Below are 12,249 nucleotides of genomic sequence, written 5' to 3'. Positions count from 1 at the left end.
CCTCCCAGGCTGGCATACCACGTGAGCAGGCCATACATTTGTACAACACCTTCTGCACTCCCAATGCACTCCCACCCACTGATAGGTGGGCCTCCCAGGCTGGCATACCACGTGAGCAGGCCATACATTTGTACACTAGTGAAGTGACTGTATTTGCACCAGAACGCAAGTTGGATAACCACAAATCCACATTTTTAAAGTTTTATCATCAAACTGAGCATTAAACATAAGTTCTATGACTTCCGGTGATATTACCTCTTTGCGTAAGGCCATCGTTCCTCTTGAAACTGGCTTCATCAAGCAGTAGTGCCTTTTTGGAGAAACTTTCAGCACTAGTGCCATTCAACTTCGATTGCGTCAGAAGGATCATTTCGACGTCCAATAATTTGAATTTAAGATCATAAACATACTTATCACATCACAGGTCAACAATACCGAGTTCCAAAGAAAGAAAAATCCACAATACTCAATCAATACATACATAAACAAGCACGAACTGATCAACACATGCCCTCTGAAGACAGCCCCTGTTGCTCTTGCAGAGCGACTCGCTCGTCCAAGCCTGGACCCTGCAGCAGAGGCCGTTGCTTAAGCCACCAGCACATACACCGCGTAGATGATCCCCGGTATGTACCCCAGTAGGGTCAGCAAGAGGCAGATCCAGAACTCCACCTGAATCCACATATCCACAGCAGTAATAACCAGATCAGATAGGAGACTACAAACAAGGCACGGCGAAACAGGTACAAATTATAAAGAGTAGCCACTTACGGCGAGGCCGTAGCGCAGGAAGACGCCGACCGGAGGCAGGATGATGGCGAGGATCACCTCTATGAACGTTGCTGAGGCCATGGCTCACTTCACTCGAGGCTTTCTGGCTTCTTTCTTTCTCTGTCCTTCCTCTTTCTGAAAGCGAGAAGCGCCTGGATGGGGTGGGCGGTTGATTTGGATTGCAAGATCGTGTACACGTCCGTTTATATAGACAAGACTTCGGGTGTTTTTAGTAACTGTTCTGGTCTGCTTTGGCCTTTGTAGGTGGTGTATGTGTCCCTGTCCTGGCACGTGGCTTGGCCACCTGCACTCCGCGTAGCAACTTTTTTTGGGACAAGTGGGCAAGTAATAACGAGGACTCTTGCGGGCAAACTCAATCGTGGCCTTCCTCTCGATGGTGTGCGTGAAATGCATGTTGGTAACCACATCGGTGAATGGTGTTGTACTGTAACTTTTTCACTAATTAACCATGCAATTCTGTGAGTCCCATGTTCGCCTGCCATTTCTGTTGCTGTATTGTTCCACGTGTCGACCGACGCCATCAACAGTGCGCGCCCCTCTCAGCTGGCGCGACATCGATGTCAATTCCCGTCCTTTTCCTTAAAAACTTGAGCTGATTTTTTTGATAAGAGGCAAAAGATTTGCCATTTTCATTGATTAAAAAGAAGAGATTTGCCCGGTTAATTAAAGAAAAATCGGGCGAAAACCCAGATACAACCCCACGGGGCACACACAGCCGACCTGGCCACAGACAAGCCAAACAGTCGACCGAAGCGTCGAGGACATGGCAGCTCCGATTTTGCTGAAATGCTTCACAGAAGAAAGTTGCAAGCCTCGCACCGACCTAGTCCAGCGCATCATCCGGAGAGCACCGCCCGCTGAAAACCGCCCTCATGGAGTCATCGTTGCCGCAGAGGCATTGCACGCAGCTCCGACTTCTCTGTCACAGCCAGAAGCCAGCATAGGCACACCCATTGGCGCACCGGACCATCGACATCAGAAGGGCAAGCAACGACCTAGCTTCGCACGCCATCATCGTCGTCATCACACGAGTCGCAACGCCAACCACACGCATCACCAGTTGCACACCTAGCCAACCGTGATGCCGCGCACGTCCAGCCTGCAGGAAGCACAAAAGGGGCCAAGATCTCCAAGACGGCGCCCCAAAGAGGGAAAACGACATTGAAGATGCCGCCGCCGCCCGATCGAACAGGATCATGACTTTCGCCCGTAGATCTTGACCCGAGAGTTGAGGAAGTGCAAAAACTCCTCGACGGCGCCTCCAAGGAGGAAAGCGACACCCACGGGCGCTGCCGCCGCCGGCCATCAAGCATCAGTGCTGCTATGCACACGATGTTGACGGACGATTTGTGGACGACAGCACTTATCAGATCGTCCATGCATAGCATCAAACCGTAGTTGACGGCTGGATTGCCCGTCGTCTCACTGTCGTGCAAGCACGTTGTCGTCCACACAGCAGTTTCGATCAAGCATCGGCTAGGCTTTCGCCTGGAGCAGCACGAACAACACTCCCACGCAAAGCACTCCGCTGGCCCGCACACCTCCGACGCAGCGAACACGCCACCGCCACGCCAGAGCCACCTCCTCCCTCGTCGTCTGTCTGCCAAAACAGATGAGCCAGATCCAACATCTGGCATCCACCACCACTGCACGGGCACCCCACACCGGAGAACAGAGCTCCCAGTCATGGCAGAACCCACGGACGCAGACAACCTAAACTGGCCACAGCCGGCCAGATCCGGCCGACGCCGATCCGACGAGCCGGCAACTCCATCGACGAGCCGGCCACGGAGACGAGCTCGCACACGCAGACCAGGGGGCTGCCACCCCGCCTAGGCCAGCTGGAGAAGGACATTGGCGACGGAAGGCCGCGAAGTCGTCGGAGTCGTTGCGCCGAAGAACGCCGCGCAGCAGGAGGACCGAGCTTCCTCCACCGCGAGCACCCAGCACGGCCGCAGCAGCACCGCGCCCAGGCCCGACCACCGCGCCGCCCAAGCAGCCGCAGCAGCCGTCGTCGCCAAGACCGAGGCCGCCGCCGCAGGGCCCAAGATCCGCCGCCGCGCCTCACGCATCGGCCGGAGGTCCCCCTCCCCTTTGAGGAATGGGGCCCGCCGCCACCGCGGCAAGGGCCAGCGGCAGCGGCGGCAGGGGAGAAGCAGATGGCCGGCCGCGGCGGAGGGATTTGGGGCCCCTGGGTCGCCTCGGAGAGACGACGCGAGGGAGCTTCGGAGAGGTTGTGTCCCAACCGGCCAGAAGAAGAAAATACGAGTTGGCTGAGACTGAGAGCGGCACTTGGGCTGATTTTTATTTTTGTTCTTCGTGTGGTACAAGCGTGACTCAAAGAAGGTCGTCCATGCGCATTGCTTTAGTTTGTGCTAGTATAAGCGTTTGTGTGACAGTGGCTTGTCTACATTTTTCGTGATAAAGCAGGTTTTGTTCGACAAGTCAATGGCTTTCCCCGCATTTTGGGCCAGTGCCGAATCTGATCTCAGCGAGCACCAAGTGGTGATTTGAGGTAAACCTGATCAAACCCCGGGCCAGACCGGGTTTTAGGCGGGCTTGTCAAAGCCCGAAGCAAAAATCCCAAGCCCGGGCTTAGCCCGGCCCGACCTGAAACATATGAACAGTGACATTTTTCAATTAAAATGATTATATTCAAGGTTAAAATAATATAACATATTGTATTTTGAATAAAATATATGTTTGTTGTTGGTTTTGGCTTTTTTGGGCTTTCGGGCTGGGCTTCGGGGAAAAATGGAGCCCGAGCCTGGCCCGGATGCCGCGCTTTCAGGCTCGGGCCTCCGGGCCGGCCTTTCCATGCACAGGTCTAATTTGAGGGAAACTCCATCAACTTTTACTAAACGAACATCACCAAATGTCCACGAACACGTTCAATATCATTTCACACCTCGCGATGCTTATACCTCTTGGCCATCGAAGTTTCATTCAAAAACCTCGTACGAGAACTTGTATAGAGGACTTCCAATGACACAACAGTTTTTCCATACCAACTTAGCTGCCCAGCGCTGCTATTGGCATAACAACCAGGACACCATAGGTTGACCCAACCCAGTCGTCTCATACTAGGGTTGGCTCCTCGCAGTTCTCCCTTGTACACCAACAGCTGATAGGAACCGATCTGTCTCACGGTGTTGTAAACCCAACTCATGTATCACTTTCATCAGTGAACAACCGAACCCTCGGGAAATTCTTCAACCCCAGGATGTGATGAGTCAACATCGAGGTGCCAAACGACTTCGTCGATAAGAGCTCTTGGGAGTCATTAGTAGTGGTATGCGAGCTGCTATCCAGCCATTTCCGTCAAATGTCCACCCCTTATCCAAGAAAAAGAGGAGAAAGAAGAGGAGGAGAAAAGGTGGTTTCTGGTGGCTTTTGAGGTGGAGTTGGCGTGTTTGCAGCGTATCCGCACTCCCCCATACCTCCCACAAGCTTAGGAGCGGTTTGTAGGATTTCAAACGCCCGGATGCGTATCGGCAGATTTTGTACATGGTGTTGGATGGCTGAAAGTATTGGGACCACCCAGAACGAATATTTATGGGGCGTTTTGATGAACCATGTTAGAGTGGCCCTAACTGCCCTTAAATAGACTAATTGTAATGAGTAGCGCAATATTGATTTTGCTCTGTATGTGGGTGTGTAAAAACATACTTTGTAAAACTGTGGAGGAAATTTCTCTTGGGACTAGCATCATATTAGGTCATTCTTGGCGGGTAAGAGAAAATTTTGCAAGTTAGCCAAAGGTGCAGCCAACTTCTATATCCGTTATGAAATGCTCAAGAGGTAATGTGCAAATTTATCATCTTCATATTTTCTGCTTAATCATGGGACCCGCTCGTTAATAGGGCATTTTTTCTCCAATATTCCTGCCATCCCATGTGAGAGGAGGTGCCACGTGAAGTTTAATTTGTGCCACACAAAATTCAAGTAACTGCCATATGCCATATGGAACTGGCTCCAGAATGCAGCCTCGAGACGCACTCTATAAATTATGACAAACCTTGACAAGATGACGACTATGCTAGACTGCCTTCCTTTGAGTAATCGCTATAATAGTAATTGGGCCGATACGATGACTCTACTATATACTCACTCTAATGGCCCCAATGTTGGGAATCGTAGCATAATTTTAAAATTTTCCTATGTTCACCAAGATGCATCTATGGAGTATACTAGCAACGAGGGGAAGGAGTGCATCTACATACCCTTGTAGATCGCGAGCGGAAGCGTTCCAATGAACGTGGATGACGGAGTCGTACTCGCCGTGATTCAAATCACCGATGACCGAGTGCCGAACGGACGGCACCTCCGCATTCAACACACGTACGGTGCAGCGACGTCTCCTCCTTCTTGATCCAGCAAGGGGAAGGAGAGGTTGATGGAGATCCAACAGCACGACGGTGTGGTGGTGGATGTAGCGGTTCTCAGGCAGGGCTTCGCCGAGCTTCTGCGAGAGAGAGAGAGGTGTTGCAGGGGAGGAGGGAGGCGCCCAAGGCTGTTGTGTGCTGCCCTCCCTACCCCCCCCCCTTTATATAGGCCCCCTGGGGGGGCGCCGGCCCCAAGAGATGGGATCTCAAGGGGGGCGGCGGCCACAAGGGGGGCGGCGGCCACAAGGGGGGAAGGGGTTGCCTTGCCCCCCAAGGCAAGGGGGAACTCCCCCTAGGGTTCCCAACCCTAGGCGCATGGGGGGAGGCCCAAGGGGGGCGCCCCAGCCCACTAAGGGCTGGTTCCCTTCCACTTTCAGCCCACGGGGCCCTCCGGGATAGGTGGCCCCACCCGGTGGACCCCCGGGACCCTTTCGGTGGTCCCGGTACAATACCGGTAACCCCCGAAACTTTCCCGGTGGCCGAAACTGGACTTCCTATATATAATTCTTCACCTCCGGACCATTCCGGAACCTCTCGTGACATCCGAGATCCCATCCGGGACTCCGAACAACTTTCGGGTTTCCGCATACATATATCTCTACAACCCTAGCGTCACCGGACCTTAAGTGTGTAGACCCTACGGGTTCGGGAGACATGCAGACATGACCGAGACGCCTCTCCGGTCAATAACCAACAGCGGGATCTGGATACCCATGTTGGCTCCCACATGTTCCACGATGATCTCATCGGATGAACCACGGTGTCGAGGATTCAATCAATGCCGTATACAATTCCCTTTGTCAATCGGTATGTTACTTGCCCGAGATTCGATCGTCGGTATCCCAATACCTTGTTCAATCTCGTTGCCGGCAAGTCTCTTTACTCGTACGCAATGCATGATCCCGTGACTAACGCCTTAGTCACATTGAGCTCATTATGATGATGCATTACCGAGTGGGCCCAGAGATACCTCTCCGTCACACGGAGTGACAAATCCCAGTCTCGATCCGTGCCAACCCAACAGACACTTTCGGAGATACCCGTAGTGCACCTTTATAGTCACCCAGTTACGTTGTGACGTTTGGCACACCCAAAGCACTCCTACGGTATCCGGGAGTTGCACGATCTCATGGTCTAAGGAAAAGATACTTGACATTGGAAAAGCTCTAGCAAACGAAACTACACGATCTTTTATGCTATGCTTAGGCTTGGGTCTTGTCCATCACATCATTCTCCTAATGATGTGATCCCGTTATCAATGACATCCAATGTCCATAGTCAGGAAACCATGACTATCTGTTGATCAACGAGCTAGTCAACTAGAGGCTTACTAGGGACACGTTGTGGTCTATGTATTCACACATGTATTACGATTTCCGGACAATACAATTATAGCATGAATAATAGACAATTATCATGAACAAAGAAATATAATAATAACCATTTATTATTGCCTCTAGGGCATATTTCCAACAGTCTCCCACTTGCACTAGAGTCAATAATCTAGTTACATTGTGATGAATCGAACACCCACTGCGTCCTGGTGTTGATCATGTTTTGTCCTAGGGAGAGGTTTAGTTAACGGATCTGTTGGAAATATGCCCTAGAGGCAATAATAAATGGTTATTATTATATTTCTGTGTTCATGATAATAGTCTATTATTCATGCTATAATTGTATTGTCCGGAAATCGTAATACATGTGTGAATACATAGACCACAACCTGTCCCTAGTAAGCCTCTAGTTGACTAGCTCGTTGATCAACAGATAGTCATGGTTTCCTGACTATGGACATAGGATGTCATTGATAACGGGATCACATCATTAGGAGAATGATGTGATGGACAAGACCCAACTTAAGCATAGCATAAAAGATCGTGTAGTTTCGTTTGCTAGAGCTTTTCCAATGTCAAGTATCTTTTCCTTAGACCATGAGATCGTGCAACTCCCGGATACCGTAGGAGTGCTTTGGGTGTGCCAAACGTCACAACGTAACTGGGTGACTATAAAGGTGCATTACGGGTATCTCCGAAAGTGTCTGTTGGGTTGGCACGGATCGAGACTGGGATTTGTCACTCCGTGTAAACGGAGAGGTATCTCTGGGCCCACTCGGTAATGCATCATCATAATGAGCTCAATGTGACTAAGGCGTTAGTCACGGGATCATGCATTGCGGTACGAGTAAAGAGACTTGCCGGTAACGAGATTGAACAAGGTATTGGGATACCGACGATCGAATCTCGGGCAAGTAACATACCGATTGACAAAGGGAATTGCATACGGATTGATTGAATCCTCGACACCGTGGTTCACCCGATGATATCATCGTGGAACATGTGGGAGCCAACATGGGTATCCAGATCCCGCTGTTGGTTATTGACCGGAGAGGCGTCTCGGTCATGTCTGCATGTCTCCCGAACCCGTAGGGTCTACACACTTAAGGTCCGGTGACGCTAGGGTTGTAGAGATATATGTATGCGGAAACCCGAAAGTTGTTCGGAGTCCCGGATGAGATCCCGGACGTCACGAGAGGTTCCGGAATGGTCCGGAGGTGAAGAATTATATATAGGAAGTCCAGTTTTGGCCACCGGGAAAGTTTCGGGGGTTATCGGTATTGTACCGGGACCACCGGAAGGGTCCCGGGGGTCCACCGGGTGGGGCCACCTGTCCCGGAGGGCCCCGTGGGCTGAAAGTGGAGGGGAACCAGCCCCTAATGGGCTGGGGCGCCACTTTGGGCCTCCCCCCCATGCGCCTAGGGTTGGGAACCCTAGGGGGGGGGAGTTTCCCCTTGCCTTGGGGGGCAAGGCAACCCCTTCCCCCTTGGCCGCCGCCCCCCCCTTGGAGATCCCATCTCCAAGGGCTGCGCACCCCCCTTGGGGGCCTATATAAAGGGGGGGGAGGGAGGGCAGCACACAACAGCCTTTGGCGCCTCCCTCCTCCCCTGCAACACCTCTCTCTCTCGCGCAGAAGCTCGACGAAGCCCTGCCGGAGAGCCGCTACATCCACCACCACGCCGTCGTGCTGTTGGATCTCCATCAACCTCTCCTCCCCCCTTGCTGGATCAAGAAAGGAGGAGACGTCGCTGCACCGTACGTGTGTTGAACGCGGAGGTGCCGTCCGTTCGGCACTCGGTCATCGGTGATTTGGATCACGGCGAGTACGACTCCGTCATCCACGTTCATTGGAACGCTTCCGCTCGCGATCTACAAGGGTATGTAGATCCACTCCTTTCCCCTCGTTGCTAGTAGACTCCATAGATGCATCTTGGTGAGCGTAGGAAAATTTTAAATTATGCTACGATTCCCAACAGTGGCATCATGAGCCAGGCCTATGCGTAGTTACTATGCACGAGTAGAACACAAAGAAGTTGTGGGCGTTGATGTTGCCAATTCTTCTTGCCGCTACTAGTCGTTTCTTGTTTCGGCGGCATTGTAGGATGAAGCGGCCCGGACCGACCTTACACGTACGCTTACGTGAGACAGGTTCCACCGACTGACATGCACTAGTTGCATAAGGTGGCTAGCGGGTGTCTGTCTCTCCTACTTTAGTCGGAACGGATTCGATGAAAAGGGTCCTTATGAAGGGTAAATAGAAATTGGCAAATCACGTTGTGGTCATACGTAGGTAAGAAATCGTTCTTGCTAGAAACCTACAAACCACGTAAAAACTTGCAACAACAATTAGAGGACGTCTAACTTGTTTTTGCAGCAAGTGATATATGTGATATGATATGGCCAGAAGATGTGATGAATGATATATGTGATGTATGAGATTGATCATATTCTTGTAATAGGAATCACGACTTGCATGTCGATGAGTATGACAACCGGCAGGAGCCATAGGAGTTGTCTTTATTATTTTGCATGACCTGCGTGTCATTGAATAACGCCATGTAATTTACTTTACTTTGTTGCTAAACGGTTAGCCATAGAAGTAGAAGTAATCGTTGGCGTGACAACTTCATGAAGACACAATGATGGAGATCATGATGATGGAGATCATGGTGTCATGCCGGTGACGAAGATGATCATGGTGCCCCGAAGATGGAGATCAAAGGAGCATGATGATATTGGCCATATCATGTCACTATTTGATTGCATGTGATGTTTATCATGTTTTTGCATCTTATTTGCTTAGTACGACGGTAGCAAGTAGGATGATCCCTTATAATAATTTCAAGAAAGTGTTCACCCTAACTGTGCACCGTTGCGAAGGTTCGTCGTTTCGAAGCACCACGTGATGATCGGGTGTGATAGATTCTTACGTTCGCATACAACGGGTGTTGACGAGCCTAGCATGTACAGACATGGCCTCGGAACACACGCAATACACTTAGGTTGACTTGACGAGCCTAGCATGTACAGACATGGCCTCGGAACACGGAGGACCGAAAGGTCGAGCATGAGTCGTATAGAAGATACGATCAACATGGAGATGTTCACCGATCTTGACTAGTCCGTCTCACGTGATGATCGGACACGGCCTAGTTGAGTTCGGATCATGTTTCACTTAGATAACTAGAGGGATGTCTATCTGAGTGGGAGTTCATTAAATAATTTGATTATATGAACTTAATTATCATGAACTTAGTCTAAAAATCTTTACACTATGTATTGTAGATCAAATGGCCCACGTTGTCCTCAATTTCAACGCGTTCCTAGAGAAAACCAAGCTGAAAGATGATGGCAGCAACTATACGGACTGGGTCCGGAACCTGAGGCTCATCCTCATAGTTGCCAAGAAAGATTATGTCTTAGAAGCACCGCTAGGTGAAGCACCAATCCCTGAGAACCAAGACGTTATGAACGCTTGGCAGCAGCGTGCTGATGATTACTCCCTCGTTCAGTGCGGCATGCTTTACAGCTTAGAACCGGGTCTCCAAAAGCGTTTTGAGAAACATGGAGCATACGAGATGTTCGAGGAGCTGAAACTGGTTTTTCAAGCTCATGCCCGGGTCGAGAGATATGATGTCTCCGACAAGTTCTTCAGCTGTAAAATGGAGGAGAACAGTTCTGTTAGTGAGCACATACTCAGAATGTCTGGGTTGCACAACCGCTTGTCTCAGCTGGGAGTTAATCTCCCGGATGACGCGGTCATTGACAGAATCCTCCAGTCGCTTCCACCAAGCTACAAGAGCTTTGTGATGAACTACAATATGCAGGGGATGGAAAAGACCATTCCCGAGGTATATTCAATGCTAAAATCAGCGGAAGGGGAGATCAAAAAGGAACATCAAGTGTTGATGGTGAATAAAACCACTAAGTTCAAGAAGGGCAAGGGTAAGAAGAACTTCAAGAAGGACGGCAAGGGAATTGCCGCGCCCGGTAAGCCAGTTACCGGGAAGAAGTCAAAGAATGGACCCAAGCCCGAGACTGAGTGCTTTTATTGCAAGGGAAGTGGTCACTGGAAGCGGAACTGCCCCAAATATTTAGCGGACAAGAAGAAGGCCGGCAACACCCAAGGTATATGTGATATACAAGTAATTGATGTGTACCTTACCAGTACTCGTAGTAGCTCCTGGGTATTTGATACCGGTGCGGTTGCTCATATTTGTAACTCAAATCAGGAACTACGGAATAAACGGAGACTGGCAAAAGACGAGGTGACGATGCGCGTCGGGAATGGTTCCAAGGTCGATGTGATCGCCGTCGGCACGCTACCTCTGCATCTACCCACGGGATTAGTTATAAACCTCAATAATTGTTATTTAGTGCCAGCTTTGAGCATGAACATTGTATCTGGATCTCGTTTAATTCGAGATGGCTACTCATTTAAATCTGAGAATAATGGTTGTTCTATTTATTTGAGAGATATGTTTTATGGTCATGCCCCGCTGGTCAATGGTTTATTCTTGATGAATCTCGAACGTGATGCTACACATGTTCATAGTGTGAATACCAAAAGATGTAAAGTTGATAACGATAGTCCCACATACTTGTGGCACTGCCGCCTTGGTCACATTGGTGTCAAGCGCATGAAGAAGCTCCATGCAGATGGACTTTTGGAGTCTCTTGATTACGAATCATTTGACACGTGCGAACCATGCCTCATGGGTAAGATGACCAAGACTCCGTTCTCCGGAACAATGGAGCGAGCAACCAACTTATTGGAAATCATACATACCGATGTGTGCGGTCCAATGAGTGTTGAGGCTCGCGGAGGATATCGTTATGTTCTCACTCTCACTGATGATTTAAGTAGATATGGGTATGTCTACCTAATGAAACACAAGTCTGAAACCTTTGAAAAGTTCAAGGAATTTCAGAGTGAAGTCGAGAATCAACGTGACAGGAAAATAAAATTCTTACGATCAGATCGTGGTGGAGAATATTTAAGTCACGAATTTGGTACACACTTAAGGAAATGTGGAATAGTTTCACAACTCACGCCGCCTGGAACACCTCAGAGAAATGGTGTGTCCGAACGTCGTAATCGCACTCTATTGGATATGGTGCGATCTATGATGTCTCTTACCGATTTACCGCTCTCATTTTGGGGTTATGCTTTAGAGACTGCCGCATTCACTTTAAATAGGGCACCGTCTAAATCCGTTGAGACGACACCGTATGAATTATGGTTTGGGAAGAAACCTAAGCTGTCGTTTCTAAAAGTTTGGGGATGCGATGCTTATGTCAAGAAACTTCAACCTGAAAAGCTCGAACCCAAATCGGAAAAATGCGTCTTCATAGGATACCCTAAGGAAACTATTGGGTATACCTTCTACCTCAGATCCGAAGGCAAGATCTTCGTTGCCAAGAACGGGTCCTTTCTAGAGAAGGAGTTTCTCTCGAAAGAATTGAGTGGGAGGAAAGTGGAACTTGATGAGGTGATAGTCACCCCTTCCGAACCGGAAAGTAGCGCAGCGCGGGAAAATGTTCCTGTGGTGCCTACACCGACTGGGGAGGAAGTTAATGATGATGATCATGAAGCTTCAGATCAAGTTACTGAACTTCGTAGGTCCACAAGGACACGTTCCGCACCAGAGTGGTACGGCAACCCTGTCCTGGAAATCATGTTGTTAGACAACGGTGAACCTTCGAACTATGAAGAAGCGATGGCGGGCCCGGATTCC

The 12,249-nt window shown here is 49.8% G+C and overlaps 1 protein-coding gene across 1 annotated transcript; it reads right to left on the bottom strand.

The window, feature by feature from the left end:
• Nucleotides 1-369: 369 nt before the first annotated feature.
• On the bottom strand, nucleotides 370-2,105 carry LOC123097807 (low temperature-induced protein lt101.2). The gene is made up of 2 exons (XM_044519635.1): nucleotides 772-2,105; nucleotides 370-672 (listed from the first exon to the last, which is right to left on the bottom strand). The coding sequence occupies exons 1-2, from the start codon at nucleotides 850-852 to the stop codon at nucleotides 589-591; spliced, it is 165 nt and encodes a 54-aa protein (XP_044375570.1). The 5' UTR covers nucleotides 853-2,105; the 3' UTR covers nucleotides 370-588.
• Between the last annotated feature and the right edge of the window lie 10,144 nt (nucleotides 2,106-12,249).

Source organism: Triticum aestivum, chromosome 4D, assembly GCF_018294505.1.
Source record: "Triticum aestivum cultivar Chinese Spring chromosome 4D, IWGSC CS RefSeq v2.1, whole genome shotgun sequence".
Classification (NCBI taxonomy): domain Eukaryota; kingdom Viridiplantae; phylum Streptophyta; class Magnoliopsida; order Poales; family Poaceae; genus Triticum; species Triticum aestivum.
Note: the sequence above shows the minus strand (reverse complement) of the source record. Positions and strands in the feature narration are given on the sequence as shown.